Source organism: Elephas maximus, chromosome 8 (genome assembly GCF_024166365.1).
Source record: "Elephas maximus indicus isolate mEleMax1 chromosome 8, mEleMax1 primary haplotype, whole genome shotgun sequence".
NCBI lineage: Eukaryota > Metazoa > Chordata > Mammalia > Proboscidea > Elephantidae > Elephas > Elephas maximus.
The window spans coordinates 84,175,520-84,191,718 of NC_064826.1; the positions used below are offsets into that span (position 1 = coordinate 84,175,520).

The following is a 16,199-nucleotide window of genomic DNA, read 5'->3' on the forward strand; positions in this document are numbered from 1 at the left end:
CTTTAATTTGCAGGATTTCTGTGAATAGCAACAACGTGCAGTCATTGTTAGATGCAGCGAACCAGTACCAGATTGAACCTGTGAAGAAAATGTGTGTTGATTTTTTGAAAGAACAAGTTGATGCTTCAAATTGTCTTGGTAAGAAATCACATACGTACTTTAATAAAGAAAAAAAAAAAGTTATAGGATCCTCATTCAACCTTAAAGACATTGCCCACTAGGACATTTTCTAGTAGTGAATTTTAAGAGGAGCTTGGGAGGTACCTATTAACCTGGGTAGCAGCAGGCCCATTAAATATTGCATCAACATTTTCCAGAATATAAAATGACTTTAATAATGGGTTTTCATGTATCTGGGATAAGAAGTAGGGATTGCATTTGGGTGGTGGTGGTGTGGTATATGATAACACAAACATAAGTGTTTACTTTTATTTAAGCACCTAGGATATGCGAAAGTCTGTGCTAGATACTTTACTTGGATTGTCTCATTTAATCCTCGCAGACATTACCATCTCCACTTCACAGATGGGGGAATTGAGGTTATGTAACTTGCCAGAGATCACATAGCTAGTATGTGGAGGAGCTGGAATTGGAATTCAAATAATGTAGTCTACTCAGAGGCACCTGAGAAGAAAGCCCTGGTAATCTACTTCCAAAAAATTAGCCATTGAAACCCTATGGAGTACAGTTCTAGCCTGACACATGGGGTCGCCATGAGTCAGAATCAACTTGATGACAACTGGTGGTGTTGGGAAAGCCAGGGAAAAGGGATAAGAATGAGACTTGGCCTAGTACCCAGAAAAGGAATTGGACTGGGTGGAACCAGGAAGGGGAACAGCTATGCGAATGAATATACTGATGAAATTTTTTAAAAGGTAGTCACAAGTCTGTGTATTGAAAAACAAAACAAAAAAACAAACCCACTGCTGTTGAGTTGATTTCAACTTATAGGACAGAGTAGAGCTGCCCCATAAGGTTTCCAAGGAGTGGCTGGTGGATTCAGACTGTCAGCCTTTTGTTTAGCAACCAAGCTCTTTACCACTGTGTCACCAGGGCTCCACATATTGAAAAGATACCTATATTAGAACATAAAAGACTAGCCTCTAATCTCATCTGTGCAACAGACACTCTGGAATGAGTCCCCCATCTCTCTGGGCTGTAGTTTGGGTTCCATCCATCAATTAAATTCTGTATTCCTAAGATTTAAATTTATTTCCTCTTTTATAAACAAATATTTTTATAAAACGTATTCTGAGAAAGTAATTAAGTAAAATCTTGGAAGATAATGGCTTGAGTATACTTTCTAACTCCCTAGCTCTCTAAATTTCTTAGTTGATTCAGCTAGAAAGAAAAACAGCTAAAGTAGGAGTAGATGTGGAGATAAAAAGCACCTGCAGTGAGTTGGTGCTAAGCACATCTTAGGCTGTAGCCTTCTGAGGAGACCATTTAGGAGTTTTACCTAGGGATAGCTTCTGTCATCATTGTTTACAAAGCTGGGAGGGAGGGACAGCCCAGCAGCCTAAAACCTGGCTAAGCCTTAAGTGAAGACAGTGGCCCAGCCAGTTAAAACCACTCAGTACCCAGGGGAACTGCTTCTGCCTGCTTTTTGTTTAGCCCTGGGTGTGGCTCTCCCTGGGAGCCAGTTGGAGAAGAACTCCCTCTTAGGTTTCACTACCTGTCAATTCTCTGCTGTCCAGGAGATCACAACAATCTGACTTGCACAAGTGCTAAAGGAACATAGGGCAGCTTGTGAAACTGGGCAAAGACCATATAAAGTTAAAGGAATCCCGTAGTTTCAGGGAGAGAAAACCAAGCCAAACAGCCAAAATGAATGGCTCTTGTAGGCAAATTGTAAGAAATGGAAAGGAACTTAAAAGTAGAAAGGATACATTTGAAAGAAAAAGAAAACTTTAAGATCTTCCAGTTTTAAAATTCATTTTAATTGAAAAGTAGAAAGGGTACTCCTAAAAAATTTACTAAAGAAGATCAAACAAGGGAAACTATCTTATGATGCAAAACAATAATGCAAAGAAATGGAAACCGTTAGTGAAAAGATAAAAGACGAGGAAGGAAGATAGTTGTTGTTAGCTGCCATCAAGTGTACTTCATGTACAATGGAACTTCATGTACAACGGAATGAAATTTTGCCTGGTCCTGAGTCATCCTCACAATCACCAGCATGTTTGAGTCATTGCAGCTATTGTGCCAATCCGTCTCACAAAGGGTCCCCCACGCCCTTGTTGGCCCCCTCCTTCACCAGATAGGAAGTCCTCTAGTGATTGATCTCTCTTAATGATGTTTCTGGAGCAAGCAGATTGGGTGTTGTCCTGTTGTGATCCATAAGGTTTTCATTGGCTAGTTTTTGGAAGTGGATCACCAGGCCTTTCTTCCTAGTCTGTCTGCCTACCACCCAGCTATCAGTTTGTCATGCTGTGGTGACTTGCATGTTGCTATGATACTGGAAGCTATGCCACCAGTATTAACATCCACAGTGGACAGGTTGCAGTGGAGCTTAAAGACTAGGACGAAAGATCAGGGGCACCAGTGTGAAGTAGGAATTCCAGAAGGAACAGATGGAGGAAAAGCAGTCATCGAAGAAATCATAGAAGAGAACTTATTTGGGTTTAAAAAAACTAACTTATACTGAGTACTAGACCTAATCAATGAACTACGATATCCCTCTTCTAGATATACCCTAGTGATATTGTTCACTTCCAAAGATCAAGAGAGAACTTAACATTTGGGATGATGAAAATGTTGTAGAACTAGATAGTGGTGATGGTGGGACAACACTGTGAATGTACTAAATGTCACTAATGGTAAATTTTATGTATATTTTATCACAATAGAAAAGATTAGTTAGAAAAAAGAATTTTTAAACTTTCAGAGAGAAGAGGTATGATAGATTACCAAAAAATAGTGACAATTTCTTTCTATCCCTATGTGTGACACCCCTTTGCAGTGTGACTTGGTAGCTCCTCCTGTTAAGAGGGGGAGTTGATTTTCTCCTCTTGTAATCTGGACTTAGCAATGTGACTTGCTTTAGCCCACTAAATGAAAAAAATCAAACCCGTTGCCCTTGAGTCGATTCTAACTCATAGCAACCCTATAGGACAGAATAGAATTGCCCCATAGAGTTTCCATGGAGCACCTGGTGATTCGAACCGCTGACCTTTTTGGTTAGCAGACGTAGCTCTTAACCACTATGCTACTAGGGTTAGCCCGCTGGGCATTAAAAATGTGACCCGAGGCTTGAAAGGCATTTGCACTTTGTGGCTTGCCTTCCTTTGCTACTGGGAGCTCTTGAAGGCTAGAGACCACTGGGGGCAGAGATGAGCTATTCCATCTGAGGCCTCCTAGACCCATTAGTTTGCCTATTACCAGATGTGTGAATGAGGCAATTCTATACCATCCAGCCCCAGCCAAGCAACTAGCTGACTGCAGAGATCAACCAAACCGGCCCAGACTAGAACCACTCAGGTGACCCATAGAATTGTGAGAAGTAACACATTTTTTGTTATTTTGAGCCACTGAGTTTTGGGATTGTTTGTCTTGCAGCAGTAGGTAACTGATAAAACAGGTTACTTAGAAAAGAAAATCAGAAGGGCAGTAAGTTTTTATCTGCAACACAAAGTTAGAAGACAATAACACAAGGTTTGCAAATGATAACCCAAAGCAAATGATAGGGGGAGGGAAAAGGGATTGTACTCCAAGACATCATTTATTTGGACTATTTCAAGGACACAATGTATAATCACCTAGATCCCTTCTGAGAAAAGTAGGCAGGGGGAAGTACTACACCAAGTGAAAGGTGTGAAGAACTCACAGAAGGGATGAACTAGTCAGGCTTCTTAGTTACAAGCAAAATAAATGGACTTTTGCTGGTTTAAACAGAAGAGAAATTTATGAAAGGCTATTGAGTAACTCAGAACTGCCCAGAAGTCCTAAACATCAGGCTTGAAAAGTGTAAGGATTTCAATAACACAAATTTGTAGAGGTAGATAATCACAGAAGGTTTTACCCAGTAATAAAAATACAAATTGTTTTCAGGCACCTTTGGAGTATCTATTAATACCAATGAGAGTATCTAAATCTTGAGTATCTAAAAGAGAAGAGACTGAGGCCATGTTCTGATGACAGTGCAGTAAAACCAGAAATTAACTACAAAAGGATAGCTATTCCCCCATCCTCTCTGTACACTTAGAAATTTAACTGAAGAGTTATTTAGAAAAGCACTTTTAAAAAAGTATTGAAAATAAACTTACAGGCTATGTATATATATAGAAACATATGACGTTAATCACACAATAAATCAAAACCTTTGGAATATGATCAGAGCATTTCTTAGAAGAAAATTTGTCATCTTATAATGTTTTCAAAATAAATGTATTTATTTTTACTCTTTTTAAACCTAAGTATTCTGCTCAAGGAGGAAGGAAAAATAATTTTTAAAATACCTAATTTAAAGTAAAAGAAAATACTATTGAAATTAATGAAATAGAAAACTAAAACTAATAGACTGTAGACTTGGCCAGAAAAATAAAAGCTAATTGTTTGAAAGAGGAATATAAAATAGTCACAAGCTTAACAAATCTGATCAAGAAGAACAGATCAAAGAACAACTATAGGTATGAAAGCAAAAGACAACCAATATTATCTTTAAAAGTAGAAAACCTGAAACTAGTAACCAGAACAGTAACCGGTAAACAGAAACAATTGAAAAGGTAAAGATCTGTTCCTAGTGAATGTTCCAGGCTTGATAGTTTTATGTGTTAATTCTGCCAAACTTTCAAAAAATAGATTAACTCATATATAATTTAAATTGTTCTAAATTATAAAGATAGGAAACTTTCCAGCTCATTCTACAAGAGTAGTAATGATGCCAATATTAGACAAAGAACATGCCTGTGTATACACACATGCAAACACATATAAAACTTTAGCTACTTTTACTTAGAAGCACTGATTTTTAAAAACACTAAAATAATAATAAGCAAATTAAAACCAGCAACGAATGTATTTTTAAAAAGAATAGTTCCTAATCAGGTAAGAGTTACTTCAGAAATGCCAGAATGGCTCAGTGTTAAGAAATCTTTTAATATAATTTACTATAGTAACACAGTTATAAGAGAAAAATAAATACTTGTAACAACAGGTGATGAAAACCTTTGTGTTTTCAGTACCCATTCCTGATGTCTTAAAAAAAAAAACACTGTTGAACTAGAAATAGAATACCTCATTAACTTTATAAGTGTCAGAAACCTACAGCAAATATTTTTTACAGGAAAACATGCTACTAGTCAACTTTGTGCTGGAGGTTTTCATCAGTGCAGTCAGTAAGAAAAAGGAAATAAGGTAATAGTAAAAGTTTTCTTATCAGGCATCATCAGATTTATGAAATTGATTCAGTCTCATTTTCATGGAGTCATACTTTAAGGTATATTTCGTTTTTGTAAAAGCAATTTTCTGTTCTTTTATTTTCTTTCTGCATTTAGGTATAAGTGTTCTAGCAGAGTGTCTAGACTGTCCTGAATTGAAAGCAACTGCAGATGACTTTATTCATCAGCATTTTACTGAAGTTTACAAAACTGATGAGTTTCTACAACTTGATGTTAAACGAGTAACACACCTCCTCAACCAGGATACTCTGACTGTGAGAGCAGAGGATCAGGTGACTACATTGCCCTCCCACACTTTCATTAGTAAAAATGTCCTTATCGACTCCTTATACCTCATGTTTGGGTACATGACAAGGAAAATAACCACTTTAGGAGAGAATATTTTTTTACACTAAATAGGGAATTCCAAAGTGGGGCTTCAAACCGATTCAAACCAGTTCAGTCATGGCTGACGAGAAATAGGAACAGACCCAAAGTTTTATAGTTTGCAGATTTGGCACGGTACCTGGAATAGGAAAAATTATGGCTTGAACCCCTGGAATGGGAGACTCGGAAGATGTGTAATGAACCCTTTCAGGACCCTGATGGGTGAGATTGGATTATTGGCACGAGTGTAAGAGAGTGACACACATTCAAAGTGGCACAGTTGACCACCATCTTTGAACGGGGCAGTACTGCTTCGGACTGTGCTCAGAATCCAAGGGCAAGAGATTTGGTTGCTATGCAACATGTGTGCTGTCCTTGTTCTTTAACAGGTAGATTAAGTTTCTAGCAGGGCTTTGACCCATAATTTTTCCTGTTCCAGGTATCTTTCCAGTTTAACATAACTTTAAAAATTCGGGTCTGTTCTGGTGACACTTCCTTGGTCATGACTGAACCAGGCAGAATTGGTTCAAAGCCCTGTTCCAAAGTGTTTCACAGGAAGAGTAAGCTTTGGGTGCTTGTAAGGACTGGCTATTTGAGAGACAGAGATAAAGCTTTTGGGTACTATGGTAGGCAGAATAATGTCTCGCCCAAAGATGTCCATATTCTAATCCCTAGAGACTGTGAATGTTACCTTACATGCAAAAGGGACTTTGCAGATGTGATTTAGTTTAAGGGCTTTGACAGTGAGATATTATCTGGTTGGGCCAAATGTGATATGGATGAGGGATGCAAGAGAGTCAGTGTCGGACTAATGCAATGTGAGGAAGACTAGACCGGCTTTGCTGCAAGCTTTGAAGATGGAGGAAGGGGCCACAAGTGAAGGAATGCAGGTGGCCGCTAAAAGCTGGAAAAGGCAAAGAAGTGGATTCTCTCCTAGACCTTCAGAGGAACGTAGCCCTACTGGAACCTTGATTTTAACCCACTGAGACCCGCTTAAGACTCATAACTTCCCCCATAAGATAATAAATTTGTGTTGTTTTAAGCCACTGTTTGTGGTAATTTGTTGTAGCAGCAATGGGAAACTACTTTTATTTTTAGTTGCTGTTAAGTCAGTTACAACTCATGGCAACCTCATTGTGCAGAGTAGAACTGCTCCATAGAGTTTTCAAGGCTGTGACCTTTAAGAAGCAGAATACCAGATCTCCCAAGTGCCACTAGGTGAGTTCAAACCACCAACCTTTCGGCCACTAGTCCAGTGCTTAACAGTTTGCACCACCCAGAAACTACTGCAGGTACTATAAGACAATCATGCGCTTTGGGTTACTTTTGTTCTAAAGATTAAAAGTTTGTACTAAGCCATGTTCTTTTGCCTAGTGTTCTTCATGGCTCAAAGAATCAGTTTGAAAGTGGCAGGTTGGAACTGGAAGTTCTGATTGGACAGAAAGAAAAAACTCATTTCTGTAATCCAAATTAATTGATTTATGCACAATGTGGAAAGGGAGGAAAAGAGTAACTTTAGACTGAAGAAACTTCATAGACACTGCCTCAGCCAGATGATCATGTTAACATCATCAGTGATAAGTCATGTTGATAGCATATACCCTTGATAAAATGTGATAAGAATGGCACTTCACCACTCTAGTCTTCCTCCCAAAAAAACATAGCCCTAATCAAATCATGAGAAAAATATCAGACTACCCAAGTTGAAGGACATACTACCTGACCAGAATGCTTAAAAACTGTCAAGGTTACCAAACAACAAGGAAAGTCTGAGAAACTGTCACAGTCTAGAGGAGCCTATGGTGACATGATGGCTAAATGAAATGGGGTATCCTGGATGGGGGCCCTGAGATAGAGCTTCTTTAGATAAAAACTAAAGAATCTGAAAAAAGGTGGTGATGGTGGTTGCTCCCATCCAGTCGATTTTCTGCTCACAGTAACCCTATAGGACAGAGTAGAACTGCCCCATAGAGTTTCCTAGGCTGTAATCTTTATAGGAGAAGATTGCTAGGTCATTCTTCTGCGGAGCTGCTGGGTGGGTTCACCCTGCCATCCTTTCTGTTAGCAACCATTGGGCCACCAGGGCTCCTTGAAAGAAGTATGGACTTCAGTTAATAATAACGTATCAATTATTGGTTGGTTAGTTGTGATAAATGTATCATATTAATGTAACATCTTAGCAACTGGATGCAGGGTATGTAAGAGCTCTTTGTACTGCTTTTGTGTCTTTTCTAAAGAATCAAACTATTCTAAAATAAAAAGTTTATTTAAAAAATTGACCAATTCCCATAAAAATAACGAATTCATAGGGAGATCAAAACTTGGGCCTTATTAATACCACACCATAATTAACATATTTAATCAGCTCAAACAATTTGAGTGTGTGGTAGATGTGTATATATGAGATAATAAATTTTGTTTTTAATGTGTTCCATGATTTGTATATCATATCACGTTAATGAACTTGGACTTGGTCAGTGCAGTTAAATGAATGCTACCATGTCATTTTGGAAGACAATATCCTGTGATTTGTTTTTTAAGTATAGAGTTTTTATATCTTAAAATTTCTGGAATGCAGATAATGTGTGTCAGTTCATGATCCAAGAATAAAGATTGAAATCAAATTATGTGTGACCTTCATATCTCCTGGGTTGAAAAGCGTTTTGGGAAATAACCTATTTTCTTGGGACCAATTAAGCATATATTGAAATTATCATTGACCAGTGGATTTTTTTCAGTGCAAATGTACATCAGAATCTCCTTCCCAAAAGGAAGCTGTTTTGTTAAAAAAAAAAAAAAAAAAGTCATAAATTCAACATCATCCCTGTCATTACATTATGTAGTAATAGTTCTAGAAAACATTACATACAGGAATCACTAGAGCGATGTATAAAGTGTTCTGAAGTACAGGCACGTGTTTGGGGATAGAAGCAAATATTTGAATAAAATGTTGGAAATAAGAGGTTGTCTCTAATGAGGCCTCCTTCTTTGATGAGACAGTGAACATAGGTAATTAGAAATGTTGTTGCCATCCATGGACTTCACGATGCTGTTTTTCCCCCTTAGGTTTATGATGCTGCAGTCAGGTGGCTGAAATATGATGAACCTAATCGCCAGCCATTTATGGTTGATATCCTTGCTAAAGTCAGGTTTCCTCTTATATCAAAGAATTTCTTAAGTAAAACAGTACAAGCTGAGCCACTTATTCAAGACAATCCTGAATGCCTTAAGATGGTGATAAGTAAGTTGACTTAATATTCTTTTATATCCTTTTATAACCTGATCATGTAGCCAGTTTCTCATGGACTTAAAATCCTTTAGAATGGCGCAGAGTAACCAGAAAGAAATATTCAAGCCTTTGCTTTTCTAGATACTTCATTGGGGTTCTCAGCTGTACACCTGGAGGAGACTTTCCTCAGGTCTTATTTTATAGGGGGGTGTGTGATAGAATGTAAAAATTACTTACGCTTTCTCTACTTTTGTATACAGTAGCTTTATGATGTCTGGGTTTTGTGATATAGTTGGAAAGGTCTTCTCTATTCCAACATGAGTTTTTTTTAATCACCTAAATTTTTCTCCTGTGCATTTATGAATTTCCTTTTTTACCTTTAAATCATAGATCCAGTTGAAATTCATTTTAGCCTTCCAAGTGGGATATTACAAATTTTAAAAAATATAATCAGAGCGTGTTTATATTTATCTATGTTTGCCAATCTCTTTACCCACCATTTCTTCTTGCACCTTTGACCTCTCTTCTGAGATTATTTTTAGTATTCTAAAGAACATCCTTTACAGCGTAAACTGTTTTTAGTTACCTGCATTTCGTTTTTATTCACTCTATTCTTAAGTGTAAGCTTTGCTGGGCATCTAATTCTAGGTAAACATATTTGCTCTCAACACTTTGAAGATATTATTCCACCATGCTTTCATCATCACTGTTAACGTCTGCTACCAGTCTGATTTTCATCCCTTGAAACCCTGGTGGCGTAGTGGTTAAGAGCGACCACTGCTGTGACCAAAAGGTCAGCAGTTGGAATCCACCAGGCACTCCTTGGAAGCTCTATAGGGCAGTTTTACTTCGTCCGATTGGGTCGCTGTGAGTCGGAATTGACGCAATGGCTTTGGTTTTTTTGGTAGATAATCTGAATTTTCTCTGTGGCTTTTTAATTAAGTAAATATTTAGATTTTTCCAAATCTCCCTGGTCATTTCTGATGGCCTTTTTTTCCTTGTACATGTTATCAATTCTTTTATCTCTTAAACATTTTAAATATAGTTATTTCTGATCGGTGTTTGATAATACCAGTGTCTGAAGTCTTGAAGACCAAATGCTATTTGTTGGTTCTCTTGACTTGCTCCTGGTGGTTTAATTTCTTTTGTGTTTTGTAAACTTGAATTGTGAGTTGAGGGTTGTGTTCCTGGTGTCCTCTTTGTTCTCCTCAAGAGAAGAATAGTGTTTATTTTTGCCAAGTACCCTGGGGCACAACATTCCAGGACTTTGAATTAATGTCTTGTAGTTTCCTAGACTTGGAGACAGGGTTTCAGACCTCATACTTCCACGAGGGCAAGGCTGTCATTATAAATTTTTAAAGGAGAGAGACTTTATCTCTACCTGGAGCTGAAATTGAAAACAGATTAGTTACTGTTTCTCCCTTGGCCAGCAGGTGGAGTTTTTCTTAGGCTGTGTTTTCACTAAAAGTATAACCAACCCAGGTGATCCAGCTTTAGGCAGAGATCTCAGTTCAAACTCATTAGCTTGTACAGGTCCAAGACCTTATCTCCTCTCCCTCATATAGCCAGTAGGAACAATTTCAAGGTTTTCAAAATTATCAGACGCCTTCAGAGCAGCTCCAGGGTGTCTTTACGCTTACCATTCTGGTGTTTAGCTCCCTCTTCATTTTTGGCCTTCTCATCTCTTGGGATCTTAGCTTGCCTTTAGAAGGATATTTGTTTTATTCTTTCTAGCATTTATAGTTACTTTGTAGTGGGAGGTTGTTACTGCTGTGTGAAAGTTTAGATTGTTCTTTAAACAGGCACGAAATATGTAATGTGATGACTGGGATATGCTGAGTTAAGTTTACTCCTGTTAACTCTTCCAGGCTCTTCTTGAGTTCCCATTAGTGTTATTCAAAGAAAAGTCCATATGTACAATTCTCTATAAATGGGGCAGAAGTATGAGATTTCAGTTTATATGTGATGAGTAAGAAAGCCTCTCCTTGAAGGTAGTTAAAATTTACAATGAACCTCTAAGTTGTTTTTGATACTTCATCTGGCTGCTTTATTTATTGCTGGTTTGAGGCACAAAGTTAAAGGAAATAAATAAAAGAGAAGTGAGCACTTTCACCCCTGCCTGAGATATCCTCAAAAATGGTAATAAGTTTGAGTGTCCTAATTATTACATAATATCACTTGCTTCCTGATTTAAAAGTTAAGTAAAATTTCCATTAGACTTAGCACACAGTTACTGCTTAATAGTATTCGTTGTGATTTTTGGTAAGTTGACCCAGTATTGTCCCCTAGATTGAAAAAGTTTATATTTAATCAATGGAATGCTGTATAGTTACTAAAAATATTTTAGGAGAATATGGAAATTTTTCATAATTGGCAATGTATAGTATAATACTTTTTGTTAAATAAAAATGAAATAGAAGGGAGCGGGCTGACTCATTAGGGGAAGAGTAAATGGGAGTATGTATTAAGGTGTATATAAGCTTATCTGTGACAGACTGACTTGATTTGTAAACTTTCACTTAAAGCACAATAAAAACTATTTAAAAAAAAAAATGAAATAGAAAAAAAGACTAAAAGTATTTGAACCCAACTAAGGTTGTCAAGGACCCCTGGTGGTACAGGTAGAGAGTTTTAAGAGGTAGAGCATAAGTTAGTCACTAGTTTCTTAGGTGCAGAAAGGTGAAAGAAAATCAGAACCAAGGAAATGCCTTTAGTTTAGGGCTTTTCTCATTGGCTTTCATGCATTTTAATATCAATTCTGATTGATATTAAACTGTGTTATTTTCCTGGTCTTGGACTTTCATTGCATAGAAAGCTCCACCTATTTCTTCATACGTGGCATAAGCTATTGAATACAACTGGCCCGTCTCAGTCAGGATATAATGTTCAGTTCTTATGTGGATTTTGAATTGATTTAGAAACAGGATAGCAGAATTATTCCAGAAATTCAATCAAGTGTGAGGATTAGACTCCTAAGCAGCAAGTTTTATTGTTTAGTTTCTTTGACTTGCCAAGTTTATTACAATTTTTTCTTTTTTTTTTAAATAAAGAACAGTCATTCTCTAACTCCATGGCTAAGCACAGGCAGCTGAGACTCTTCCAAGCTTTAGGTTCTGGGCAGATCTAAATGGGGAAAAGAAGGCCTCCAGCCTTGTTCAGATTATCACTTGCCTTCCTACTGCCTGACTTGGGCTTACTTTTAAGGAAAACAAAAGAGGTGATAAATAAAATAAAACTAAGCTAAAAACCATTTACAATTGAAAGAAAATTAGATATAAAATAAAAATGAAGAAAGTGGGAGGCCTCACTCTACCTGATTTCAGAACCTATTATACAGCCACAGTAGTCAAAACAGCCTGGTACTGGTACAACAACAGGCACATAGACCAGTGGAACAGAATTGAGAACCCAGATATAAATCCATCCACGTATGAGCAGCTGATATTTGACAAAGGCCCAGTGTCAGTTCATTGGGGAAAAGATAGTCTTTTTAACAAATGGTGCTGGCATAACTGGATATCCATTTGCAAAAGAATGAAACAGGACCCATACCTCACACCATGCACAAAAACTAACTCAAGTGGATCAAAGACCTAAACATAAAGACTAAAACGATAAAGATCATGGAAGAAAAAATAGGGACAACCCTAGGAGGCCTAATACAAGGCATAAACAGAATACAAAACATTACCAAAAATGATGAAGAGAAACCCGATAACTGGGAGCTCCTAAAAATCAAACACCTATGCTCATCTAAAGACTTCACCAAAAGAGTAAAAAGACCACCTACAGACTGGGAAAGAATTTTCAGCTATGACATCTCAGACCAGCGCCTGATCTCTAAAATCTACATGATTCTGTCAAAACTCAACCACAAAAAGACAAACAACCCAATCAAGAAGTGGGCAAAGGATATGAACACGCATTTCACTAAAGAAGATACTCAGGCAGCCAACAGATAGATGAGAAAATGCTCTCGATCATTAGCCATTAGAGAAATGCAAATTAAAACTACGATGAGATTCCATCTCACACCAACAAGGCTGGCATTAATCCAAAAAACACAAAATAATAAATGTTGGAGAGGCTGCAGAGAGATTGGAACTCTTATACACTGCTGGTGGGAATGTAAAATGGTACAGCCACTTTGGAAATCTATCTGGCGTTATCTTAAACAGTTAGAAATAGAACTACCATACAACCCAGAAATCCCACTCCTCAGAATATACCCTAGAGGTACAAGAGCCTTCACACAAACAGATATATGCACACCCATGTTTATTGCAGCTCTGTTTACAATAGCAAAAAGCTGGAAGCAACCAAGGTGTCCATCAACGGATGAATGGTTAAATAAATTGTGGCATATTCACACAGTGGAATACTACGCATCGATAAAGAACAGTGACGAATCTGTGAAACATTTCATAACATGGAGGAACCTGGAAGGCATTATGCTGAGCGAAATTAGTCAGAGGCAAAAGGACAAATATTGTATAAGACCACTATTATAAGATCTTGAGAAATAGTAAAAACTGAGAAGAACACATACTTTTGTGGTTACGAAGGGGGGAGGGAGGGAGAGGGTTTTTTTACTGATTAATCAGTAGATAAGAACTTTTTTGGGTGAAGGGAAAGACAACACTCAATACATGGAAGATCAGCTCAGTTGGACTGGACCAAAAGCAAAGAAGTTTCCGGGATAAAATGAATGCTTCAAAGGTCAGCGGAGCAGGGGCGGGGGTCTGGGGAACATGGTTTGAGGGGACTTCTAAGTCAATTGGCAAAATAATACTATTATGAAAACATTCTGCATCCCACTTTGAAATGTGGTGTCTGGGGTCTTAAATGCTAACAAGCGGCCATCTAAGATGCATCAATTGGTCTCAACCCACCTGGATCAAAGGAAAATGAAGAACACCAAGGTCACATGACAACTAAGAGCCCAAGAGACAGAAAGGGCCACATGAACCAGAGACCTACATCATCCTGAGACCAGAAGAACTAGTAGGTGCCCGACCACAATCGATGACTGCCCTGACAGGGAGCACAACAGAGAACTCCTGAGGGAACAGGAGATCAGTGGGATGCAGACCCCAAATTCTCATAAAAAGACCATACTTAATGGTCTGACTGAGACTAGAGAAATCCCGGCGGCCATGCTCCCCAGACCTTCTGTTGGCACAGGACAGGAACCATCCCCAAAGACAACTCATCAGACATGAAAGGGACTGGTCAGTGGGTGGGAGAGAGATGCTGATGAAGAGTGAGCTAATGATATCAGGTGGACACTTGAGAGTGTGTTGGCAACTCTTGTCTGGAGGGGGGATGGGAGGATAGAGAGAGAGGGAAGCTGGCAAAATTGTCACGAAAGGAGAGACTGAAAGGGCTGACTCAATGGGGGAGAGCAAGTGGGAGTACGGAGTAAGATGTACGTAAACTTATATGTGACAGACTGATTGGATTTGTAAACGTTCACTTGAAGCTTAATAAAAGTTAATAAAAAAAAAAATGAAATACACATTCATAGCCACCACAAAGGACAAGGCCAAGTTCTTAATAAAAATTTATAAATGACTATACCTAACTCTCAAAGGAATAATTCCCATAAGCCTAAGTAAGGAGTAAAGAGCTCCTTAGGGGACAGGTACTGGAGTGTTTGTCCCCAGCTCTGTCCTTGGAGAGAAAAAGCCTATCAGCAGGAAGGCGCTACAGCTTGTGCCACCTCCAGAGGTCAGCAAAGTTGGCCACAGTCAGCCACTTTTATTCAGTGACCTGTTGACTACAAACAGTTCTCTCCTTGTCTCTCTCTATCTCTACTACTTCTTATTGGGAGTATAGTAGTCATAAATTACAGAACATGCCTACAGCCCTGTGGAGGCCTTCTACCCAGTGATTCTCAAACGACAGAGGTTCTGATTCAGGAGGTCTGAGATGATGTTGTTAGGTGCTGTCGAATCAGTCCGATTCAGCAACCCAATGTACGATAGAACAAAACACTGCACAGTCCTGTGCCATGCTCACAATCATTGCTATGCTTGAGCTTTTTGTTACAGCCACTGTGTCAATCCATCTTATTGAGGGTCTCCCTCTTTTTTACTGACTCTCTTCCAAGCATTTCCTTCTCCAGGGACTGACCCCTCCTGATACCATGTCCAAAGTATGTGAGACAAAGTCTCACCACCCTTCTTCAAAAGAGCATCTTGGCTATAGTTCTTCCGAGATAGATTTGTTGGTTCTTCTGGCAGTCCCTGGTTTATTCAGTATTCTTTGCCAACACCATAATTCAGAAGCATCAATTCTTCTTCTGACTTCCTTATTCATTGTCTAGTTTTCACATACATATGAGGCAATTGAAGATACCATGGCTTATGTCAGGCATACCTTAGTCCCCAAAGTGACATCTTTGCTTTTTAACACGTTAAAGAGGTCTTTTGCAGCAGATTTGCCCAATGCAATATGTTGTTTGATTTCTTGACTGCTGCTTCCATGGGCATTGATCTGTGGATCCAAAATGAAATCCTTGACAACTTCAGTTTTTCTCCACTTATCATGCTTTTGCTTGTTGGTGAGGATTTTCGTTTCCTTTATGTCGAGGTGCAATCCATACTGAAGACTGTAGCCTTTGATCTTGGATCAGTAAGTGCTTCAAGTCCTTTTAACTTTCAGCAAGGAAGGTTGTTTCATCTGCATATCACAGGTTGCTAATGAGTCTTCCTCCAGTCCTGATGTTCTTCTTCATATAGTCCAGCTTCTCAGATTATTTGCTCAGCATACAGATTGAAAACACATGGTGAAAGGATACAACCCTGACGCACACCTTTCTTGACTATAAACCACACAGTATCCCCTTGGTCTGTGCAAATGACTGCCTCTTGGCCTAACTAAAGGTTCCTCATAGCACAAGTAAGTGTTCTAAAATTCCCATTCTTCACGTTATCCGTAATTTGTTATGATCCACACAGTCAAATGCCTTTGCATAGCCAATAAAACACAAGTAAACATCCTTCTGGTATTCTCTGCTTTCATCCAAGATCCATCTGACATCAGCAGTGATACCCCTCTTTCCACATCCTCTTCTGAATCCGGCTTGAATTTCTGGCAGTACAATGACTGCTACAACTGCTTTTGAATAATTTTCAGCAAAATTTTCCTTGCGTGTGATATTAATGATATTGCTCAATAATTTCCACATTCTGTTGAATCAC

General features: G+C 38.4%; 1 protein-coding gene across 5 annotated transcripts in view; it reads left to right on the plus strand.

Annotated features, from left to right (window-relative positions):
* Window positions 1–16,199, plus strand: part of KLHL7 (kelch like family member 7) — a 122,416-nt gene that overhangs the window by 80,752 nt on the left and 25,465 nt on the right. For all 5 annotated transcript variants that reach the window (XM_049894152.1, XM_049894150.1, XM_049894149.1 and 2 more), the window contains 3 exons: window positions 14–138; window positions 5,496–5,671; window positions 8,832–9,006. In XM_049894152.1, the coding sequence (XP_049750109.1) occupies window positions 14–138; window positions 5,496–5,671; window positions 8,832–9,006 (476 nt within the window). The remainder of the gene's footprint in view (window positions 1–13; window positions 139–5,495; window positions 5,672–8,831; window positions 9,007–16,199) is intronic.